This window comes from Chiloscyllium punctatum, chromosome 6, assembly GCF_047496795.1.
Source record: "Chiloscyllium punctatum isolate Juve2018m chromosome 6, sChiPun1.3, whole genome shotgun sequence".
NCBI lineage: Eukaryota > Metazoa > Chordata > Chondrichthyes > Orectolobiformes > Hemiscylliidae > Chiloscyllium > Chiloscyllium punctatum.
The window spans coordinates 81,797,543-81,819,854 of record NC_092744.1 but is presented as its reverse complement, the minus strand read 5'-3'; the positions used below and the strand labels follow the sequence as shown (position 1 = coordinate 81,819,854).

Here is a 22,312-nt window from a genome sequence, read left to right as displayed (position 1 = left end):
ACAAAGCAATATCCACCTTCTCCTTTCTAAGACTCAAAAATACCTTCTTCCTCTTAATTGGTGAGTGACTTCCCTTAATATTCCAGGTACACCATTTAATGAAGTCATTAGCCATAACCTTCTGCAGTAACATTTAAATCCCAGTGTGGAGAAACTCAAACCACAAATTGCTGAGCTTGTGTCACATGATCCATCGAAAATAAAAACTACATAAGCTAAAACCACTACATTTAACAAGCCTACAAAACTATCAAAGATTAAAACAACAAAAAACCCAAAAACAAACCAACATATAAAGCGCTGAATTGGGGAACTCACCCCCTGCCCAAAGAGGGCAACTACCCATCCCAAAGTAGGCATCTAGCCATCCCAGTGTTGAAAAGTGTGGTGCTGGAAAAACACAGCAGGCCAGGCAGCATCCGAGGAGCAGGAGAATCGACGTTTCGGGCTTAAGCCCTTCTTCAGGAATGAGGCTGGTGTGCCAAGCGGACTGAGATAAAAGGTAGGGGGGAAGGAATTTGGGAGAAGGGTGCTGGGAATATGATAGGTGGAAGGAGGTGAGGGTGAGGGTGATAGGCCAGAGAGGGGGTGGGGGTGGAGAGGTCAGGAAGAAGATTGCAGATTAAAAGGGCGGTGCTGAATCTTGGGGTTGGGACTGAGATAAGGTGGGGGGAGGGGAAATGAGGAAGCTGGAGAAATCTACATTCATCCCGTGTGGTTGGAGGGTTCCTAGGCGGAAGATGAGGCGTTCTTCCTCCAGGCGTCGTGTGGCCAGGGTCTGGCGATGGAGGTGGCCAAGGACCTGCATGTCCTTGGAGAAGTGGGAGGGGGAGTTAAAGTGTCCAGCCACGGGATGTTTGGGTTGGTTGGTCCGGGTGTCCCAGAGGTGTTCCCTGAAACGTTCCGCAAGTAGGCGGCCTGTCTCCCCAATGCAGCGGATACAGTAAATGATGTGTGTGGAGGTGTAGGTAAATTTGCGAAGGATATGGAAGGATCCATTGAGGCCTTGGAGGGAAGTGGGGGGGGAGGTGTGGGCGCAAGTTTTGCACTTCTTGGGGTTGCAGGGGAAGGTGCAGGGAGCGGAGGTTGGGTTGGTTGGGGGTGTGGACCTGATGAGGGAGTTGCGGAGGGAGTGGTCTTTTCGGAACACTGATAGGTGTGAGGAGGGAAATATATCCCTGGTGGTGGGGTCTGTTTGGAGATTGCGGAAATGGCAGTGTTCTCACTTTCATCTAGCCATCCCAACCATTTTCCCTCCTCCTAGCTAGAGCCACACTGCAAACACAAGCAGAAAAGAAAGTAAATACACCACGAAATAGCAATTTGAATAAAGAAATTATTTTTAAAGAAAAAAGGGGTAAATACCACCCCCACCCCTTGATATAACTTAACTTAGAAATTGAAAGTCCACATCTCAACTGCTGTCAAACACAGTTTCAACCAAATTATTACCAATAGAAAAAAAGGGAAAGAAAGCTCTAACTGGACTTCCTCTGTTTTCTTTTTTTAAAAAAAGACATACCCAAACAACTCTACTATTTGCACATACAAAATTGTTCAGATTAGGTTAATTTGTCCACAAGTCTCTTGCCTTCTCCAACGTGTCAAAGAGATGTGCAAATCCATCTATGGTTTACCGAAGTACCGCCGGATACCTCAGGGAGTACTGAATCCCAAGCTCCCTCAATCTTCTCTTGACACCATCGTAAGATTTTATTTTCTGGATCACTGCTGCTGAGAAGTCCTGGAAGAACATGATCTTAGAGCCCTCGTAAATTAGGGCCTTCGAATCCTTTCCCTTGATTCTGGGAGCTTCCACAATTCTCTCCTTATCTCTGTAGTGATGAAACCGCACCAGGAGAGGACGAGAACATTGACCCAGACCTGATCTCCATGCTGTGATCTGGTGTGCCCTCTAGATCTTCAAGCCTCTCATGCCAGCCTCCAAGTTAAGGAATTTTGGCAACCAGTCCTCAATAAATTCCGCAGGCCGTTCACCTTGCTTACCCTCAGGTAGACTGACGATCAGAATATTTTTTCTCCTGCCCCGGTTCTCAAGATCATCCACTTGGTCACACAAACTATGGACCTGCATCTCCAAGGCTTGGATCCTATCCTTGGAGGAACTGGCATCAGCTTCCACCACTGTGACTCTGTGTTCAACCTCGTCCGTCCTCTTTTCCAGGTCCCCCAGTTGCTGTTCACACTTCTGCAGCATGGAAGAGATTCGGTGCCAGCTTCTCCTCTATCTGCTTACCTAGCATCTCGCATGATTTCGCGAGCTCGTTCACCAGGGCCTGGTAGGTAATTGAGTCCAAGGAACCTGCAGACTGGGCTGCGGACTTGGCCTCGGATGCTCCTCCTCCCTTCTTTGGCATTTCTGGATGGCAGAAGCGCAGGTAAGTCAACTTATCACTGTTTCCCGGGACTCCACAACCTTTCTACAGTCCCAGGACATCACGATGATCTGGGTTGGATGAGTTAAAAATTCATCCTGCTTGTGCTGTAGTGCGTAGCTCTGCAACGCTATCCTCCTAGATTGCTGCCATCTTGGATCCCCCACTGCCTTCTCCTTTAATTTCCATCCTGTTAACTTGACTTTGCTGACTAAGTTGCAACTTCTCAAGTTCAAATTCTCTCTCTCTTTCTCTCTCCCTTTCTTCTCTCTCTCTTTACTTAGCTAAGAACCTCTCTCTCTCTTTTTCCTCTCTCTCTTATCTCTCTCTTTCCTTTTCTCTCTCTTTTTGTTTATTTTCTAACTCCATTTTCCTCAACTGTAATTTAAGTTTCTCTACCTCTACTGCACTTGTCTGTTTCTCTGACACACCAAAGTGTTTGAGTAACCCATGTACAATTTCAGTTTTACTTTTGTCCTTGGTAACTTATTTGCTAATTCTAAACATATGGCCTTTTTCTTTTCTTCAAAACTTTCTTGGCAAATTTGAGAATCATTTTCAAATCCAGAACCTCTTTAGCAATTTTAAGAGCCATTTCTCTCACTTTAATTTAATCAATCACAAGTCACTGAAAGCAAATAAATTGTCCAACCTATGTTTTATTTAAAGATCTAGGACACTAACATGCAAGTGTTTAAATCCGCTGGGATTTTTCGTACCCCTAAATCGATTCAAATCTGTCTAAACCAGTTCAAATCCTGATGATGAGCCCCCAAATTGTTACATCATGGGGTAAATCCTCCTGCTTAATTTAAACCAGAAATAATTTATCCTGTGCAGTAATCTGTGAAAATTCGAGAGGCCAAGAACTAGTTAAAGTAAAAGTAACAACCTTACTTAAAGTAAAACAGAGAATAATTAACAAACAACTATTTACAACTCCTTCCACTAACCTATCTTTTACTTTCCCTTCTATAATACTAGTCTGATAAAACCCCCAATTAAGATTGACCAAAATTCAACTTTTCAAAAACACAGCTAGATGTGGAATCTTCTTTTCTTCTCAGGGATTTCTGCTTCACAGATTACTGATCGATAGAGGTATTGCAGATTTTGTTGGCGTGGCAGTTCTCCTCCCAACTGTTCAATTTTCCCCAGTCTTGTACCACCTCCCCCCCACCCTGACCAAAAGCATTGGCTTTTAAGGTTGTCAATATACTAAATTCAAACTTGATTGGAGTTTTATATTTTTCAGGGTACAATTTAAACTGATTGGCTTAATTCAAATCTGTTTTGTTGTTTCCAGGCAACCCAGCGAATCTAACTTTTGACCGAGTGTTACATTGTTATCTTATTCGGAACACTTGGTGCTGTCAGGTAGTTCTGCTCACTTTTAACTCTCTTAAAGGTACAATACACCCACATCTTCATAACAAATGACTTGGAATAATACAGTAACTTTGACTAATTAACTGTTCCAATGTAGTAACATCCCATAAACACACCCTTGATAAAAGACAAATTCAGAAAACAAATGGTCTCATATGGAACTCTGTAGCAGGCAGAGGATCACCAGCTTTTGACTATAACCAAATGAGGGGAAAAATAGCTTTAATTTCTTCAAGAAGCCAACAGCAACTGCTGAAATCTAAAGATCCAGGTTCTGTGGGAGTTTGGCCATACTTGTTCAGCCTGCTTCTATTGTTCCAGTTTATAAAAAAATCTCAAGGCCTCACAAGCTTTTACTCTCTTAGAGAATCTCTCTTTAGAAAAAAAAGAACACAATAACCTCTTAGGTTCACAAGGTCAATTCCCAGAATGGCAGGACTATCATATGTTGAAAGATTGGAGTGACTGGGCTTGTATACACTTGACTAAAAACAATGACTGCAGATGCTGGAAACCAGATTCTGGATTAGAGTGGTGCTGGAAAAGCACAGCAGTTCAGGCAGCATTCAAGGAGCAGGAAAATTGACGTTTCGGGCAAAAGCCCTTCATCAGGAATACAGGCAGAGTGCCTGAAGGGTGGTGAGTTCAGAAGGATGAAAGGAGATTTGATTGTGACGTATAAGATTATTAAAGGATTGGATACTCAGGAGGCAGGAAGCATGTTTCCACTGATGGGTGAAGCCAGAACCAGAGGACACAGTTTAAAATTAAAGGGTAGGCCATTTAGAACAGAGTTGAGAAAAAACTTCTTCACCCAGAGAGTGGTGGATATATGGAATGCTCTGCCCCAGAAGGCAGTGGAGGCCAAGTCTCTGGATACTTTAAAGAAAGAGATGGATAAAGTTCTTAAAGATAGTGGAATCAAGGTTTATGGGGATAAGGCAGGAACAGGATACTTGTTGTGGATGATCAGCCGCAATCATAATGAATGGTGGTGCTGACTTGAAGAGCCGAGTGGCCTACTCCTGCACCTATTGTCTATTGTCTTACAGTCACAGCATCATCACACTAGCACCAAGGGGATCAGAGGTGTGTTGGTTGATTAAATGTTCTGGTTGATCAAGAGGTCCACATAATGAATTCAAACTGACACTAAGTAATAGAAATGTAATGCAGGGGGTATACGCATCACTGTTATACTTTATTTACAGCATTTATCACTTAAGTAATAATGCAACTTTGCCTTAAATAAAACTTACTGGCAGTGAGCCCTCTCACTCACCCTTAATTGACTATTTGGACATCGTCAAGATTAGAATAATGCAATACAGTAAACTTCCAGTATTTCAGGTATATAATTTTTGCCTGTTTATCTTGAGTGCTGGTTCATAAGGTGCTGGTTAAAACAAAGTTTGCTGTACTAACATTTGACTGAATGGCGCATCAAAAGCTGGTATGGGTACCAAAGATGCTGGTTTGATTACACGTTAGAGGATTTCATACCAGCTAACAAGTATGATTTGTTTTACAGGACTGCACTGGGTCTTGAACATGTAAAATACCTGTTTATTGATGCTTGCAAATTCCATTTTCCTTTATGTCCTAACATAGGAATTTCATATGCTTCTCACAATATTTCTTTACGCTATCTGGGGTGTACCACTGTTTGTCAAACAACTGTCCACTTTTCATCCACAGATCTGAGAGGATATCTTTACTTCCTCATCAGTTTATAACTGAATAACACTCTGTAACTCCTTCAGCTTCAGACTGAGTTATCTTTGATAATTTATTCTAGACCTGCTTCTTGAGCCTCAACTGAAGACATTCTAAACACCTCTTCGAAGTTATCCTCATTCTTAAATAGTTTCAGCTCGCAGAATATCTGATTGTGATTTCACTCTGGCCTCTGCTAATGGACTTTGTTTAGTTATTACTTTGATCACAATGGAAAAATACCCCAAACCTATTCTTGTTCCATCTTTTTAGCCTCAACTGGACTTTTCATGATTATGTAGAAAGCTGTAACTTTTAATTCTGCCTAATCATCCCCCAGAAGTAAATTAACTCCATCCACAGATAATTTCCTAACTACCCTGACTTCCATTAGTGCAGATAACAAGCCACACTTAGCTGGGAAATACTCTCCAATCATTCCATTGTCCAACAGTTTGGCTTTTGCTGAATTCTCTGGAGTGAATATTAAATCCTTCTCCAGCAAGTGTTGAGTAGGCCCTATATCTCTTAATACAGTTATGATCTTGGATACTTCCTTGAAGTAAAAGGGATCGTTTTCCCTTTCGATAAAAACCCTTTCTTAGCTCTCAGCTACTCTGCATACTTCAGCACACACAGCAGCATCTACTTACAGTCTTTTGGTTAAGGTTAACATGACAATCTGATTCATGGCATTTACCTTTTGAGTTTCCTTTTCAGATCAATTCTTATAAGCTTCACTAAGTCATATGGGCTCCCCTCAACTTTCAGCCTTCTGAGTGAATGTGTCCCACATTGTCACAATGAAAGTACCATTTGTCTCATTTTTAATTTCATCAACCATGAGTCACCAAAATTAAACAAATTGTCTCACCCATGTTTTAGGTTTTTAAATCTGCTGGCATTTTTCATACCTCCAAATCTATTCAAATGTGTCTAAACCAGTTCAAATCACGAATTCAAGCCCCAAACTGTTACGACATGGGGTAAACCCTCCTGCTTAATTTAAAACCATCAACACAGACAAGATTTATCCCATGCAGTAATCTGTAAAAATTTGAGTAGCCAAGAACTATTTAAAGTAAAAATTAACAACTTTATTTCTTAAAGTATAACAGAGAATAATTAACTAACAACTATTTACAATTCCTTACTATAACCTATCTGTTACCTTCCCTCCTATACTACAGTCCAATAAAACTCCCAATTAAGAATTACAAAACAAGACTTCTTATCTCAAAACCAGAAAGCTTTTGGTTCTTCTATCCGGATTTTCCTGTGTCTTGTTTTCTTCTTCTTAGGGAATCTGCTTCATAGATTACTAATCGAAAAAGGTACCTATTAAGAGAGCTGTTTTTTCAGGCAGTCTGTTTACATGCTGGGGCTTGGCAGTTCTCCTCCCAACTGTTCAATTTTCCCCGGTCTTATACCCCAGAGCATCAGATTGTGTCATTGGCTTTTAAGATTGTCAATATACTCAATTCAAACTTGATTGGAATTTGGTATTTTTTGGGGTATAATTTAAACTGATTGGCCAAATTCGAATTTGTTTTGTTGTCGTTTCCAGGCAACCAGCTACTCCAGTAGCTGGAGCACACGTTACATTGTGTCTTATTGAGAACACTTGGTGCTGTCACTGCTAGCTTTTAACTCTCTTAAAAGGTAAAGTTCACCCACATCTTCATAACACTCTTGACTGACTTTTAGTATTAAGGATCAGTATTAAGTTATCACCAGAGAACTGTATTTGATCAGCAAAACTATGCTAATGCTGCATTTTTGAACAAGGTGTGTGTGTCTTTGTTTTTAGGCAATTTCTGGGTGTATAGATTGCTAAAGAGGTAGAAGTGACTTTTGATAGGTTGATGTGCTCTAACTGTCAACTGTGGAAGATTGGGGAGAACTTAAATGTTCCTGGCGACTATGTCTGCGGGAAGTGTGGTTGGTTGCGAAGTCTATCAGACTGCATGGATCAGTTGGAGTAGCAGTTACAGGCATTGATGAGTTTACAAGAGCAAGGGGCTATGATATGGCAGTTTCAGCAAGGTAGAAAACCACAGATGGTTGGCTGCTAGGAATGGTAGGACAGGTAGCCAGCTATGGCAGGGCTCTCCTCTGGCTATCCCCATCTCAAACAGGTATGCCATTTGGATACTGTAGGGATGGCCTTGCAGGGTAGTGTAGCACTGACGGGTATGGGAAAAAGTAGGTATGGGGGACAAGTTAAATAGTCAAGGCAAAAATAGCGCCTGGCGGAGAATGAGGTAGGACTGACAAATTAAACAGCATTTACTTCAATGCAAGAGGCCTGACTAGTAAGGCAGGTTAACGTAAGGCATAGTTGGGAACATGGGATTGGGATATCATAGCTATTATTGAAACATGGCTCAGGGATTGACAGGACTGGCAGTTTAATGTTCCAGGATATATATGCTGCAGGAAGGACAGAATGGGAGGCGAGAGAGTTGGGAGTGGTATTTTTGGTGAGGGATAACATTACAATTGTACCTGGGAGGATATTCCTGGGAGATCATCCAGTGAAGTTATATGGGTGGAACTGAAAAATAAAAAAGTGATGAATTCCTTGTTGGGATTGTATTATAACTCACCTCCCTGACATGCCACCAGCAATCCCCACCCCCCCCCCCCCACCCCCAATCTACCCCTCCCATTAGTCTGTGAGAAATTGAGAAGCAAACATATAAGGAGATGTCAAATATCTGTAAGAATAACTGGGTTGTAATGGTAGGGGATTTTAACTTTACAAACAAAGACTGGGATCATCACAATGTTAATGGCATGGATGGGGAGGAATATGTTAAGTGTGTACAAAAAAACTTTTGTATGTACTAGGGAAGGAGCAATGTTGGAAAATAAAGCAGGTCAAGTGACTGAGGTCACTTTGGGGCAAGTGAATACAATTCTATTAGTTGTAAAATAGTTAAGGAAAAGGATAGGACAGATCAAAAATTTAAATTTCTAAATTGGAGTAAGGTCAGTTTTGACTGTATTAGACAGAACCTTCGAACGTTGGTTGGGGGAGGCTATTTGCAGGTAAAGGGATGGTTTGGAAGTGGGAGGCCTTTAAAAATAGAATGAGAGTTCAGAGACAGTATATTCCTGTTAGTTTGAAGAGAAAGTCTGGTAGGTTCAGGGAATGCTAGATGACTGGAGAAAACGAGGCTTTGGTCAAGAATAAGTTGGCATATATCATGTATAGACATCTGGGATCATGTGAGTACTTAGAGAAGTACAAGGGCAATAGGAGTATATTTAAGAGGGAAGTCGGGGGGGGGGAAGGGGACATGAGATAGGTTTGGCAAATAGAATTAATCAGAATCAAAAGAGATTCAATAAGGACATTAAGGGCAAAAGAATAACTCGGGAGAGAGTAGGGCCCCTTTTGTATGAAGATCAAGGTGGCCTTTTGTATGGAATCACAGGAGGATGGTGTGATACCAAATGAATATTCTGCATCAGTATTAACTGTGGAGGACATGGAACTTAGAGTACTTGGGGAAATAATTAATGTTGTCTTGAAAACAGTTCCTATCACAGAAGAGCAGGTGCTGGAGGTCTTAAAACATATAAAGGTAGATGAATCTCCAGGACATGGTCAGGTGTACCCGAGAACTCTGTGGGAAACTAGGGAAGTGATATCTGTATCATCAATAGTTACAGTTCAGGTGTCAGAAGACTGGAGGATGGCTAATGTGATACCATTATTTAAGAAAGGTGGTAAGGACAAGCTAGTGAAGTATAAACCAGTGAGCCTGATGGTGGTGGGCAAATTATTGGAGGGAATCCTGAGGGACAGGATTTACATGTAATTGGAAAGGCAAGGACTGATTAGGGATAGTCAACATGGCTTTGTGTGTGGGAAATAATGTCTCATGAACTTGATTGAGTTTTTTGAAGAAGTAACAAAGAGGATTGATGAGGGCAGAATGGTGGACATGATCTGTATGAACTTCAGTAAGGCATTTGACAAGGTTCCCCATGGGAGACTGGTTAGCAAGGTTAGCATGGAACACAGGGAGAACTAGCGATTTGGATACAGAACTCGCTCGATGGTAGAAGACAGAGGGTGGTGATGGAGGGTTTTTTTTCAGATTGGAGGCCTGTGACCAGTGGAGTGCCACAAGAATCGGTGCTGGGTCCTCTACTTTTTGTCATTTATGTAAATGATTTGGATATGAGCATAGGAAGTATCGTATGTTTGCAGATGTCACCAAAATTGTAGGTACAGCAGACAGCGAAGAAGGTTACCTCAGATTACAATGGGATCTTGATCAGATGGGCCAATGGGCTGAAGAGTGGCAGATGGAGTTTAATTTAGATAAATGTAAGGTGCTGCATTTTGGGAAAGCAAATCTTAGCAGGACTTATACACTTAATCATAAGGTCCTAGGGAGTATTGCTGAACAAAGAGACATTGGAGAGCAAGTTCACAGTTCCTTGAAAGTAGAGTTGCAGGTAGATAGGATATTGAAGAAGGCATTTGGTATGCATTCCTTTATTGGTCAGAGTATTGAGCATAGGAGTTGGGGGATCATATTGCAGTTGTACAGGTGGTTGATGAGACCACTTTTGAAATATTGCGTGCAATCTGGTCTCCTTCCTATCGGAAGGATGTTGTGAAACTTGAAAAGGTTCAGAAAAGATTTATAAGGATGTGGCCAGGGTTGGAGGATTTAAGCTATACGGAGAGGATGAATAGGCTCGGGCTGTTTTCCATGGAGTGTCGAAGGCTGAGGGGTGACCTCATAGAGGTTTACAAAATCATGAGGGGCATAGATAGGATGAATAGTCAAAGTCTTTTCCCTGGGCTGTGTGGGAGTACAGAACTAGAGGGCATAGGTTTCCGGTGAAAGGGGAAAGATATAAAAGGGACCTAGGGGGGCAATGTTTTCACACAGAGGGTGGTACGTGTATGGAGTGAGCTACCAGAGGAAGTGGTGAAGGCTGCTACAATTACAACATTTAAAAGGCATCTGGATGGGTATATGATTAGGAAGGGTTGAGAGCTATATGGGCCAAGTGCTGGCAAATGGGACTAGATTAGGTTGAGATAGCTGGTTAGCATATATGAGATGGACCGAAGGGTCTGTTTCCATGCTATACACGTCTATGACTCTATGACATGCAGGTCCTGGGCCTCCTCCATTGCCACTCCCGAACCACTTGACACCTGGAAGAAGAAGACCTCATCTTCTGCCTCGGGACTCTCCAACCCCACGGCATCAATGTGGATTTCACTAGATTCCTTATTTCCCCACCCCCTACCTTATCCCAGTTGCAACCTTCTAACTTCGCACTGTTCTCATGACCTACCCTATCTGTCCATCTTCCTTCTCAATGATCCTCCCCACCCTCCTCTCTGACCTATCACCATTACCCCCACCTCCATCTACCTATTGCACTCTCAGCTACCATCCCCCCCAGTCCCACCCCTCTCCTATTTATATCACCACCCCCTCGGCTCACAGCCTCATTCCTGATGAAGGGCTTTTGCCCGAAATGCTGATTCTCCTGCTCGTTGGATGCTGTCTGACTTGCTTTTTCAGCACCACACAATCCAAATCAAACCTTGGTTACAAGTATCCCTAGCGTAATCATTGTAATCCATGTTTATGCTTTTCAAAAGGCACACCTATTTTTGGGATGTGCTGTTCTTTTGTCTGAATATAACATGTTCTTCCTGCCCAGACCTGCTGTACCTTACAGGACAGTTTTTTGGTGTGAAACTGTTAATTTCTTGAGGCCTTCCTTATAAATGACAGATATTGTAGCTAAAGATTATTTAAAGTCCTTTTCCATCAGGCTGAAGCTTCTCTGCTCAGGACCACATTTTAACCTATTTCCATGTGATGTGTTCCAGTTAAGTAATGCATCCCAATTATCAATAGATAGTTTTAGCCAATGATGATATTTAATTTGATCTGTACCAGTTGCCTTCAATTTGTTGTATATTTATTTAATACTGTGACCTTTAGTTTACTGACCGTCTTAGAATTAGAATTAGCTTTATTGTCATATGTACTCAACTGAGTACAGTGAAAAGTTTACATGCGCACTCACAGCGCCATCTTCGGGTATGAAGATACCTGGGTACAGCTTCTTGAGTACAAATTCTTAGGGGGAACAAAATTAGAGACACAAAGAAATAATCTGACAAGTTGAAACAGTTTCTCTTTGTTTACTTTATCATAATTCTTCATCATTTTGAATACCTTTGTAAAATCATCCCTTATAACCTTTGCTGCTCCAAGGAAAACAATCATGACCACTCTGGTCCAAGTGAGGTAAACCACATAACTCACATAAGTGAAATTCCTCATTCCTATTACAATTCTGTTAAACCTCCTCTGCAAATTCCCAAGCTGTGTAGTTTTTGACAGAGTTGTCCAAATTTTTGGGAGTCAACTTTTAAATAACAGGTGCTTTTTGAGCACAAGTGTCTGATGTTGCTATTTCCAATATGGTGGGAATAGTGGAAGAACCCTCCAGCTGCATATACAAAATTCTTAATCACGGCATCAAGAGCCTTGGAGTAATGGTCAAGAAACTGTGATAGGAGCTGGCAGATATGTTGACATAGCATTGAAAACATCTCCGCCCTGTCTGAAGCAGCAATGTACTGCCTGAAAGATCGAGTGACAGTACAGTTAAAGGCCAGAGTGTTCTTGATAGTCACAGGTTGCACTTTCTATGTGAGACTTGAGCTGCAGCTGATGTTGGTGACACAGCTTTCTGATGGCTCCTTTGTGAAGACATTCAGATATTGCTCCTTAATGAAGGTCAGGCGGGGAAATGCTCTTTGATGAGTTACTGTAGATATGGCCTTCATATAATGTCCTCCTTCTGCTCCTCTTTTGTGGCAGCTATTTACACTTGTACTGTCCTCTTTCCTGCTGCTCTCCTTTGCCTACTAGTCTCAAAGAAATTTGAAACTACTCAGGACAGCAGCCAGACTATCAGAGAGTGTCAACAGTATAACACCAGTTACTATCTTTCAACAAATACACACAGAGAGAAAGTCAAAAGTTAACAGAGCTGGGAGTAACCAAGCAATAACTAACCTTAAAATAACTTTGAAGTTAAAAACAACGTCCTCATCTAAATAAATTTCAGTAGGATTTTCTTACTCCAACAGTGCAGCCTATAGCAATCAAGTAGGGAGTGCACTTTCAGTTTCTAAAGTAAGTGTGGTTTTCATCTGCGCTGTTGTAGGGTTAGGAGGGCATTTAGTGTCAAAAAAACCAGACACCGTATGATCAAATTGCTAAGCCTATGTGCTTAATATTCCACAAGCTGAATCTGAAGCTCAGTTTCCAGAGATGAAGGTTGATATTTCAAACCATTTTTTTAATGGCCTGAATTTTTAAATTGTATTGGTGGTCCAAACTCCGTTATATCTGCCAGTATCACACCTTACTGTGTTTTAATTTCTACCTAATAGGTTCACACATGTGGAAGCCAACATATTCTTCAGTTATGTTGTTGATATTCTTCAGTCTTTGCATCTTCGTGTGTTGGAGAAACAGCCAGGTTTTGCCAGCTTTCTGCCCACTCTGTCTTCTATTTTGAGAAGGAAAATTTGGGATACGGAGCTTGAAGCCACATGGACAAGTGTGCTCTCAGAATTTGGACTGAATGAATCTGATATAAAGGCTCTATGTGCATTCTTTGTGACCTACTGTAAAGATGCTGAGTATTACCCATTAATAGAAAGAAAAAGGTACAGCCTAAATATCAAAGAAGTTTTAGACAGAGCTGTGCCCAGCCGCATTCTACATCACTGTCTTCTCCATCTTGTGCAGTTAGCAGACAAAGAAAGTAGTATGATGGCAACTGATCAACAACAAGTCAACACTGCAAGCACACGAAACAAACCAAGACCCAAGTGAAGACAGATCTCAAACCTCCACATTTGGAGATTGACCTCAATGTTCCACAATTTAATACCCTTTGCTTTGAGTTAATAAAATCAAGTCATTGATTCGTTGCAAAATAGTCAAGCTAAGGTGGTATATTGATATTGGTAGTAAAATTCCCCTTGTATCTCATACTGAATGTTGAATGGATAAACATCCATTCGATGTTTGTCATTGCAATATGACAAAAAAAAATCCAGGAATGAAACAAACATTAAAATCACAACACTGCAGACAGAAGGGATGCCAAAATTTGGTGTGTGAAGTTCAAGACTCTGTAGTGATATAAGACTTCAGTCAGAGAATATACAGGTCCTTTGGAAATTTCCAACCAGCGCCTAAATGTTTATATATGAGATATTCCAGTTGTGACAAAGGATTCTATAACTGAAACATAATGTAGGCGAAAGTGAGGACTGCAGATGTTAGATATTAGAGTCAAGATTAGAGTGGTGCTGGAAAAGTACAGCAGGTCCGGCAGCATCCAAGGAACAGGAAAATCAATGTTTCAGGCAGGAGCTCTTCATTCCTGATGAAGGGCTCCTGCCCGAAATGTCAATTTTACTGCTCCTCGGATGAAATATTATGTACTCTGTCAACTGACTATTGAGTCTTTCCAGCATTAACTTAACATTTTTGCTTTGGATTTCCTGCAGTATCAGTATTCTTTTATGATAAAATTCAGTCTGCTGAGAACCACCTGAGAACATGCAAACAGTTAAAACTATCCCAGGTGTGGTTTGTCTGAAGTGGATTTCAATGCTAGTTACCCGTGATTAAACAGCTTGCTTTATGTTTTATGTCCCTTGGTTTCAAAACATTGTTTCTAATTTCAGTCTGCAGTTTTAAAGCACATCCATTTTTTTCAAAAAAGCCTTTGCAGTGATGGAACACGGATCATTGTTGGGCCTCAACTCTTTACAATCTATATTAATGACTTGCATGAAGGGATTATTGTGTGCAATAGCCCGATAGATAGGAACACACATTTCAGGAGGTGATGAATAGATATAGACTGGAAAAATGTAAAATGGAGGAAGAAGGAAAAAACAGAATATTATTCAATTGGAAAGAGACTGAAGAATGCTGGAGTACGGGGGATCTTGGTATCCTTGTGCATGTGTCACTGAAAATTGGCATGTTTGTGCAGAAAGTAATAGGTAGTCAAATGGATTGTTGTTCTTTGTAGCAAGTGCATGGACTATAAAAATAAGAAAGTCTTGCTACAATTGTACAGGGGTCTGGTGAGATTGCATCTAGAACACTAAATATAGTTTTGGTCTCTTTTTAATTGCACTGGAGACAATTTAGTGAATACTCTATAAGTTCAATAGTGAATGTTCAATAAGTTGATTCTGGGGATGAAGAGGTTGTCTTATGATCTTTCTCCTCATGGGGCTATCTGCAAAAGCACAGTTTCAAAATAAGGAGTCCCCTATTTTGGGACAGGGGGAATTTCTTCTCTCAGCAGGTTGTTAATCTTTGGCATTCTCCACCCCATAGGAGTAAACAGTATGTTATTGAATATATTGAAGACTGGGTTAAAGATTTTTTTGTTACACAGATTAGTGCAGGTTTATTCTGAGCTTCTGGATCTCGCCACTGACTTCTTCAGTCAACCTACACGATACCACTGGACTCATCAATTTCTCCCGAGGACTGCTGGCTCTGAGTACTTTTATAGCTTTCATCCAGATCCAGTCACCTCAAATGTTTTAGGTTCCAATCTCAGATTCAGTTTTAGCTTCTTGAGAAACTGGAAGTGGCACATTCCTTTGTCGGTTTCATTTTCAATTACGGTCTACTTAAAAAAAATACAAGCTTTAACAGCAGATTATACCACACAACAAAAACTAAAATGTTCAGATCATGATTTAGGCACTGGTTGATGGGATTATAACGGTATGTGCTACCTTTTGCATCTATATACTAGTTTCATGTGTAATCTAAAAGATTGCACCAATGATCTGTGCAGCACTGGAGTGTCAGGCTGGATTTTACAATGAGGTACTCGCCCTTGACTCAAGCCAAGAACTTTCTGATTCAGGAACAAAACTGATACCAATAGAAGTAGAATCCCTACTGTGTGGAAACAGGCCCTTTGGCCCAACAAGTCCACCATGATCCTCCGAAGAGTATCCCACCAAGACCCATTCCTCTACATTTACCCTTGACTTATGCACTTAACCTATACATCCCTGAACACTATGAGCAATTTAGCATTGCCAATCACCCAACCTGACAATCTTTGGATTGTGGGAGGAAATCAGAGCACCTAGAGGAAACCCACGCAAACGTGGGGAGAATGTGCAAACTGCACAGTCACCCGAAGCTGGAATCGAAAGCAGGTCCCTGGTACTGTGAGGCAACAGTGTTAACCACTGAGCCACTGTGCTGCCCTTAATCAACTAGAAGAAAGTGAGGACTGCATATGCTGGAAATCAGAGTAAACATGTATGGCACTGGAAAACCACAGCCAGTCAGGCAGCATCCAAGGAGCAGTCAAGTCAATGTCTCATACTCCTCATATGCTGCTTGACCGGCTATGCTTTTCCAGGCCACACTTTTTGACTGCTACCATTAATCCACTGTTGACATCAATAAAGAAGAGCCACAGTGAAATGCTTTCAGAATGACATCAGAGAATCAGTGTGCCTCAAAAATGTAAACTAAGATTGATGTTGCCTCTTCCCTGTTCAGTGGAATCACATGTAAATAGAATAATCAATTAGCATGATGCTTCCTAGCAATCACATCAAACTGCCAAAGATGTCCACATGATGCATCTGGGATGTCCTCAATGAGCTATGAGGCAGTGAAATGCTTTTCTTGTGTTTTGCAATCAATTTTTGCCTGTAATTTTAATTACCTCGCAGTCTGAGCCAGGGAGGGGAGGAGTTAAAAAGTTGTGGACAGTCATGCAATGGAAGGCTCTTTGGACACTAAAATGAATTATTACAATGAGTTGAACTCATCTGAATACTTTGTCATGAAGAACCAAATCCTCAAGTGTACATCCAGAATTTAAGATCAATTTAACTTAGAGACAACATAGTTAGTCCCTGTCTGAGAGGATAAGGGCAGCAGATGTATAGTATCACCTGCAGGTTCTCCTCCAAGGCACACATCACTGTCACTGGAATTACAATCAACCAACCTTTGGCTGTCACTGAGTTAATATCATTGAACTCACTTCCAATTACACTGTGGTGTGTACCTAAATCGCATGGACTACAGCGGTTCACCACCACCTTCTTGGAGATAATTAGGGATGGACAATAAATGCTGGCATACCTAGTGACATCCACATTCTGTGAAATATCTTAAAAGTCTAGTACTGGTGAAGGTGCTGACAAGCTTGGTGGAATGAATGAACTATGCTACAATCCTGATCTATATTCATCTTACTCTGTTTGCCTAAAAAGCCATGAAACACTTGCTGTCAAAGTTTTGTTTTGGTCAGTCTTGTAATATTGTCACATTTTTGAATGCAAATTCATTACACAATAAATTGCTCCTGTGAATATCAGGCCAATTGATTGAAACAACTGAACTACTAATTTTGCTTCAGTGCAAGGGTCTGTCTGCAGCCACACATGTGCCCTCATCATGCGGTCTATTTGGGAATTTAGAATAGTGGGAATGGAAGTTAGGGCAGTTGAATGTTCCTCCTGCAGTATGTGGGAGGTAAGGATGACTTCTAGTGTCCCTGCTGACTTCACTTGTGGGAAGTGCACCCAACTCCAGCTTCTTGAGGACCGTGTTAAGGAACTGGAACTGGATGAACTTTGGATCATTCAGGAAGTGGAGGGGGTTATTGAGAGGAGTTACAGGGAGGGAGTTGCTCCACAGCCACATGAAGAAGTTAGATGGGTTACCGTAAGGGGTAGGAAATGGGACATGAAGGCAGGGCAGGGATCTCTTGTGGTGGTTCCCCTCAACAACAAGTATACTGCTTCAGATACTGTTGGGCGGATGACTTACCAGGGGTAAGCAATGGGGCACACGTCTCTGGCACAGAGTCTGTCGCTGTTGCTCAGAAGGGAATGAGGAAGAGGAGCAGAGTTTTAGTCATTGGGGACTCCATAGTTAGGGGAAGATATAGGAGGTTTTTGTGGGAACGACAGAGACTCACAATTGCTGTGTTGCCTCCCAGATGCCACGGTTCAGGGTGTCTCTGATCATGTTTTTGGGATTCTTGAGGGAGAGGGGGGAGCAGCCCCAAGTCATGGTCCACGTAGGCAACAACGACATAGGTAGGAAGCAAGGTGGGGATCTAAGGCAGAAATTCAGGGAGCTAGAATGGAAGCTTAGAGCTAGAACAAACAGAGTTGTTATATCTGGTTTGTTGTCCATGCCACGTGCTGGTGAAGTGAGGAACAGGGGGAGCGTGGAGCTGAACATGCGGCTGCAGAGATGGTGCAGGAGGCAGGGTTTTGGATTCTTGGATAATTGGAGCTCGTTCTGGGGAAGGTGGGACCTCTAGAAATAGGATGGTCTTCATCTGAACCAGAGGGGTACCAATATCCTGGGGAGGAAATTTGCTAATGCTCTTTCGGCGGGGTTTAAACTAACACAGCAGGAGGAGGGGAACCTGAATTGTAGTTCCAGTGTACAGGATGTTGAGGGTAGTGAGGTCAGGGATGGTTTACAAGGTTGCAAGAGGGCACTGACAATCAGGATGTTGGTTTCAAATGTGTGTACTTCAATGCCAGGAGCTTCCGGGGTGAAGGTGAGTGAACTTGCAGCATGGGTTGGTACCGGGGATTTCGATGTTGCGGCCATTTCAGAGATATGGCTAGAGATGGGACAGAAATGGTTGTTGCAGATTCTGGGATTTAGATGTTTCAGTAAGAACAGAGAAGATGGTAAAAAAGGGAAGGTGGGGTGGGGTGGCATTGTTAATCAAGGGTAATGTTACAGTAACTGAGATAATGTTTGAGGACTCATCCACTGAGGTAGTTTGAACTGAGGTTAGAAACATAAAAGGAGAGGTCACCCTGTTGGGAGTCTTTTGTAGGCTTCTGAATTGTTCCAGGGATGTAAAGGAAAGATAGCAAAGGTGATTTTCGATATAAATGGGAGTAACAGGGTAGGTGTTATGGGGGACTTTAACTTCCCCAATATAGACTGGGAATACTATAGTTCAAGTACTTCAGATGGGTCAGTTTTTGTTCAATGTGTGCAGGAAGGATTTCTGACACAGTATATAGACAGGCCAACAAGGGGCTATGCCATATTGGATTTGGTACTGGGGAATGAAACCGGCCAGATGTTTGATTTGGAGGTAGGTGAGCACTTTTGCAATAGTGACCATAATTCGGTTATGTTTACAATAGCGATGGGTATATAGTGCAAGGAAAGAGGTATAACTGGGGGAAAGGCAATTATGATGCAATTAGGCATGATTTAGGATGCATAGGATGGGGAAGGAAACTGTAGGGGATGGAAACACTTGAAATATGGAGCTTATTCAAGGAACAACTACTGCAGGCCCTTGATAAATATATACCTATCAGGCAGGGAGGTAGTTGTCAAGAGAGGGGGCCATGGTTTACTAAAGAAGTTGAAGCTCCTGTCAAGAGAAAGAAGAAGGCTTATGTAAGGATGAGGCATGAAGGCTCAGTTAAGGGGTTTGAGAGTTATACATTAGCCAGAAAAGATTTAAAGAGAGGGCTAAGAAGAGTCAGGAGGGGACATGAGAAGTTGTTGGCGGATAGGATCAAGCCTTCTATAGGTACATCAGGAATAAAAGAATGATTAGAGTAAGATTAGGGCCAATCAAAGATAGTATTGGAAAGTTGTATGTGGAATCTGAGGACATAGGAGAAGCGCTTACTGAATACTTTTCATCAGTACTCACATTGGAAAAGGGCAATATAGTGAGAATACGGATATACAAGCTACTAGATTGGATGGGATTGAGGTTGACAAAGAGGACATTTTAGCAATTTCGGAAGATCTGAAAATAGATAAGACCCCTGGGCCAGATGGGATTTATCCTCGGATTCTCTGCAAACCCAGGGAGGAGTTCTGCAACGAACTGTTTTGGGGCAACTGCTGTTTGTCATTTTTATAAATGATCTGGATGTTGGCATAGAACGATGGGTTAGTAAATTTACGAATGACACTAAGGTAGGCAGAGTTGTGGTGGTGCCGAAGGATATTGTGGGTTACAGAGGGACATTGATAAGATGCAGAGCTAGGCTGAGAAGTGGCAAATGGAGTTTAATGCAGAAACATGTGAGGTAGTTCACTTCAGAAGAAGTAACAGGAATGCAGAGAACTGGCCTAATGGTAAAATTCTTGGCAGTGAAAATGAACAAAGAGATCTCGGAGTCCAGGTGCATAAATCCCTGAAATTTGCTACTCAGGTTGATAGGGTTGTTGAGAAGACATATGGTGTGTTGGCATTTATTGGTAGGGGGTTTGAGTTTCAGATCCATGAGGTCATGCTTCAGCTGTACAAGACACTGGTAAAGCCATACCTGGACTATTGCATATAGTTCTGATCACAGCATTACAAGGAGGATATGGAAGCTTTGGAAAGGGTTCAAAGGAGATTCACTAGGATGTTGCCTGGTATGGAAGGAAGGTATTATGAAGGAAGGCTGAGGGACCTGACATTGTATTTGTTGGAGAGAAGGTTGAGAGGTGACTTGAGACATATAAGATAATCAGAGGCTGATATAGGGTGGACAGTGAGAGCATTTTTCCTCAGAGGGTGAAGGCTAACAGAAGGGGACATTGCTTTAAATTGAGGGGGTAATAAATTTAGGATAGATATCAGGGTAGTTGCTTTACAGAGAGTAGTATGGGCGCAGAATCACCTGCAACAGTAGTAGACTCACCGAATGGTCACTGGACATACATATGGATAGTAATGGAATGGTGTAAGTTAGATGGGCATCAGACTAATTTCATAGGTTGGCGCAACATCAAGGGCCTAAGGGCCTGTACTCCGTTGTAATGTTCTATGTTTTTATGTTCTATGTACACTATGCAGCAGAGATTAAATTGCAGCGCCAATTTGTTTCAGTGCACCAACTGCTAGCAACTCACTTGCCTGTCATACCTTATCTGCTCACTGTTGTTGGGCCTGAAACTTTCTCCTTATGAGCGACGTGGATGTATTTTCGTGACTAGGACTATAGCAAGGTGGTTCACCATAATGAAAGTCAATGCTGGGGCGACCAACTCCCCAGGGGAGGGAAGACACCCACAGTATTGTATGGGGCAAGTTCATTCAGGGAGATGATTTGAGGAATGACAGCACAAACAGGTGATCTGACAATCCAGTGCAAATGCGAAAACAGTATATCTGGCTTCTGGCTGAACTTTTCCTACAAAATGTCGTAAGGGACATTGGCTAGACCACTTTTGGAATACTGCATGCAATTCTGGTGTCTCTGCTATACGAAAGATATTGTGAAACTTGAGAAGGTTCAGAAAAGCTTTACAAGGATGTTGCCAGGGTTGGAGGGGTTGAGCTGTATGGAGAAGCTGAATATGCTAGGGCTTTTTCCCTGGAGCACCAGAGCCTGAGGGGTGACCTTATAGAGGTTTATAAAATCACGAGGGGCAAGGATAGGGTGAATAGACAAGGACTCTGCCCCTGGATGAGAGAGTCCAAAACTAGAGGGCATAGGTTTAAGGTGAGAGGGGAAAGATTTAAAAGGGATCTAAGGGGCAACTTTTTTCATGCAGAGGACGGCGCCTGTATGGAATTAGCTGCCAGAGAAGGTGGTGGAGGAGGTTGGTGCAATTACAACATTTAAAAGGTATCTGGATTGGGTACATTGATAGAAAGGGTTTAGAGGGAAGTGGGCAAAATGCTGGCAAATGGGACTAGATTAATTCTGATATCTGGTCGGCATGGACGAGTTGAATCACTGTCTGCACAGCTCTATGACTCTATAACTCACTGCTTATTTATGTGCAGATGAACTAGCTTTGACATTCTGGTGACAGTAAGGGTGAAGGTTCCCGGCCTGAAATGTTGACTTTCTTGCCCCTCCGACGCTGTGCTTCTCCAGCTTCACATTAACTGACTCCAGGTCCAACCATCACCAGGGTTCCTCTTGCAGCATGCGGGAACCTTCCAGGACCCACGAAGTAGGAGGATAGTTACACCCGGAGAGACCCCGACATTCCCGAGTTACTGACCAGGAAATATCTGCTCACTCTGTGGCTGGGCCTGAAACTTTCTCCCTTTGAGCGAGGTGGATGTATTTTCACGACCAAGGCCAGGTGGTTCACCACAATGAACAGTCAGTGCTGGGACGACCAACTCCCCCAGGGGGAGGGAGGATACCCAACAGTATCGCATGGGGCAAGTGTCAATTCAGGGAGATGATCTGAGGAATGACAGCACATACAGCTGATCTGACAATCCGGGGCGAAGCTCAACAGTTGGTAACCGGGACTGGCGAGAGCACACGGAACGTTCCAGAGTCGGTTACTGACCAAAGGTCACGAATGGAAGCCGCCAACCCCCCTCCCCCCCCCCTTTCTCCACGGTGCTGCCAGGCAGGCCGAGCGAGCTTCCAGCATTTAACGTTTATGTTGGACCTCAACGGCATCCACTGCCTTTCAGCGAGAGATCTGCGCAAACAACAACAACAACAACAACAACAACAACAACAAACACTGCGCACGGTTCCCCGGTCAGGACGACGGTTGAGAGAGCGGGAGAGCCCGCGCGCAGCCTCAGTCCGCAAGACGGGTGTCGGGGATCGCGCGCAGCCGCAGTCAGCAAGACGGGTGTTGGGGATCGCGCGCAGCCTCAGTCCGCAAGACGGGTGTTGGGGATCGCGCGCAGCCTCAGTCCGCAAGACGGGTGTTGGGGATCGCGCGCAGCCTCAGTCCGCAAGA

General features: G+C 42.6%; 1 protein-coding gene and 1 long non-coding RNA gene across 3 annotated transcripts in view; one reads left to right on the top strand and one right to left on the bottom strand.

The window, feature by feature from the left end:
• The window catches only part of LOC140479135 (single-pass membrane and coiled-coil domain-containing protein 1-like), a 60,574-nt gene extending 47,163 nt beyond the window's left edge, over positions 1-13,411 (top strand). The window contains exon 4 of the mRNA XM_072573087.1: positions 12,964-13,411. Within this exon, the coding sequence (XP_072429188.1) occupies positions 12,964-13,411 (448 nt within the window). The remainder of the gene's footprint in view (positions 1-12,963) is intronic.
• LOC140479136 (uncharacterized) lies at positions 11,674-22,215 on the bottom strand. 2 transcript variants are annotated; one of them, XR_011960950.1, is made up of 2 exons: positions 21,364-22,215; positions 11,674-15,242 (listed from the first exon to the last, which is right to left on the bottom strand). It is a non-coding gene; the product is annotated as an uncharacterized lncRNA (long non-coding RNA). The 2 variants fall into 2 exon arrangements; XR_011960949.1 differs by having other exon boundaries at positions 11,674-15,239.
• Positions 22,216-22,312: the final 97 nt, after the last annotated feature.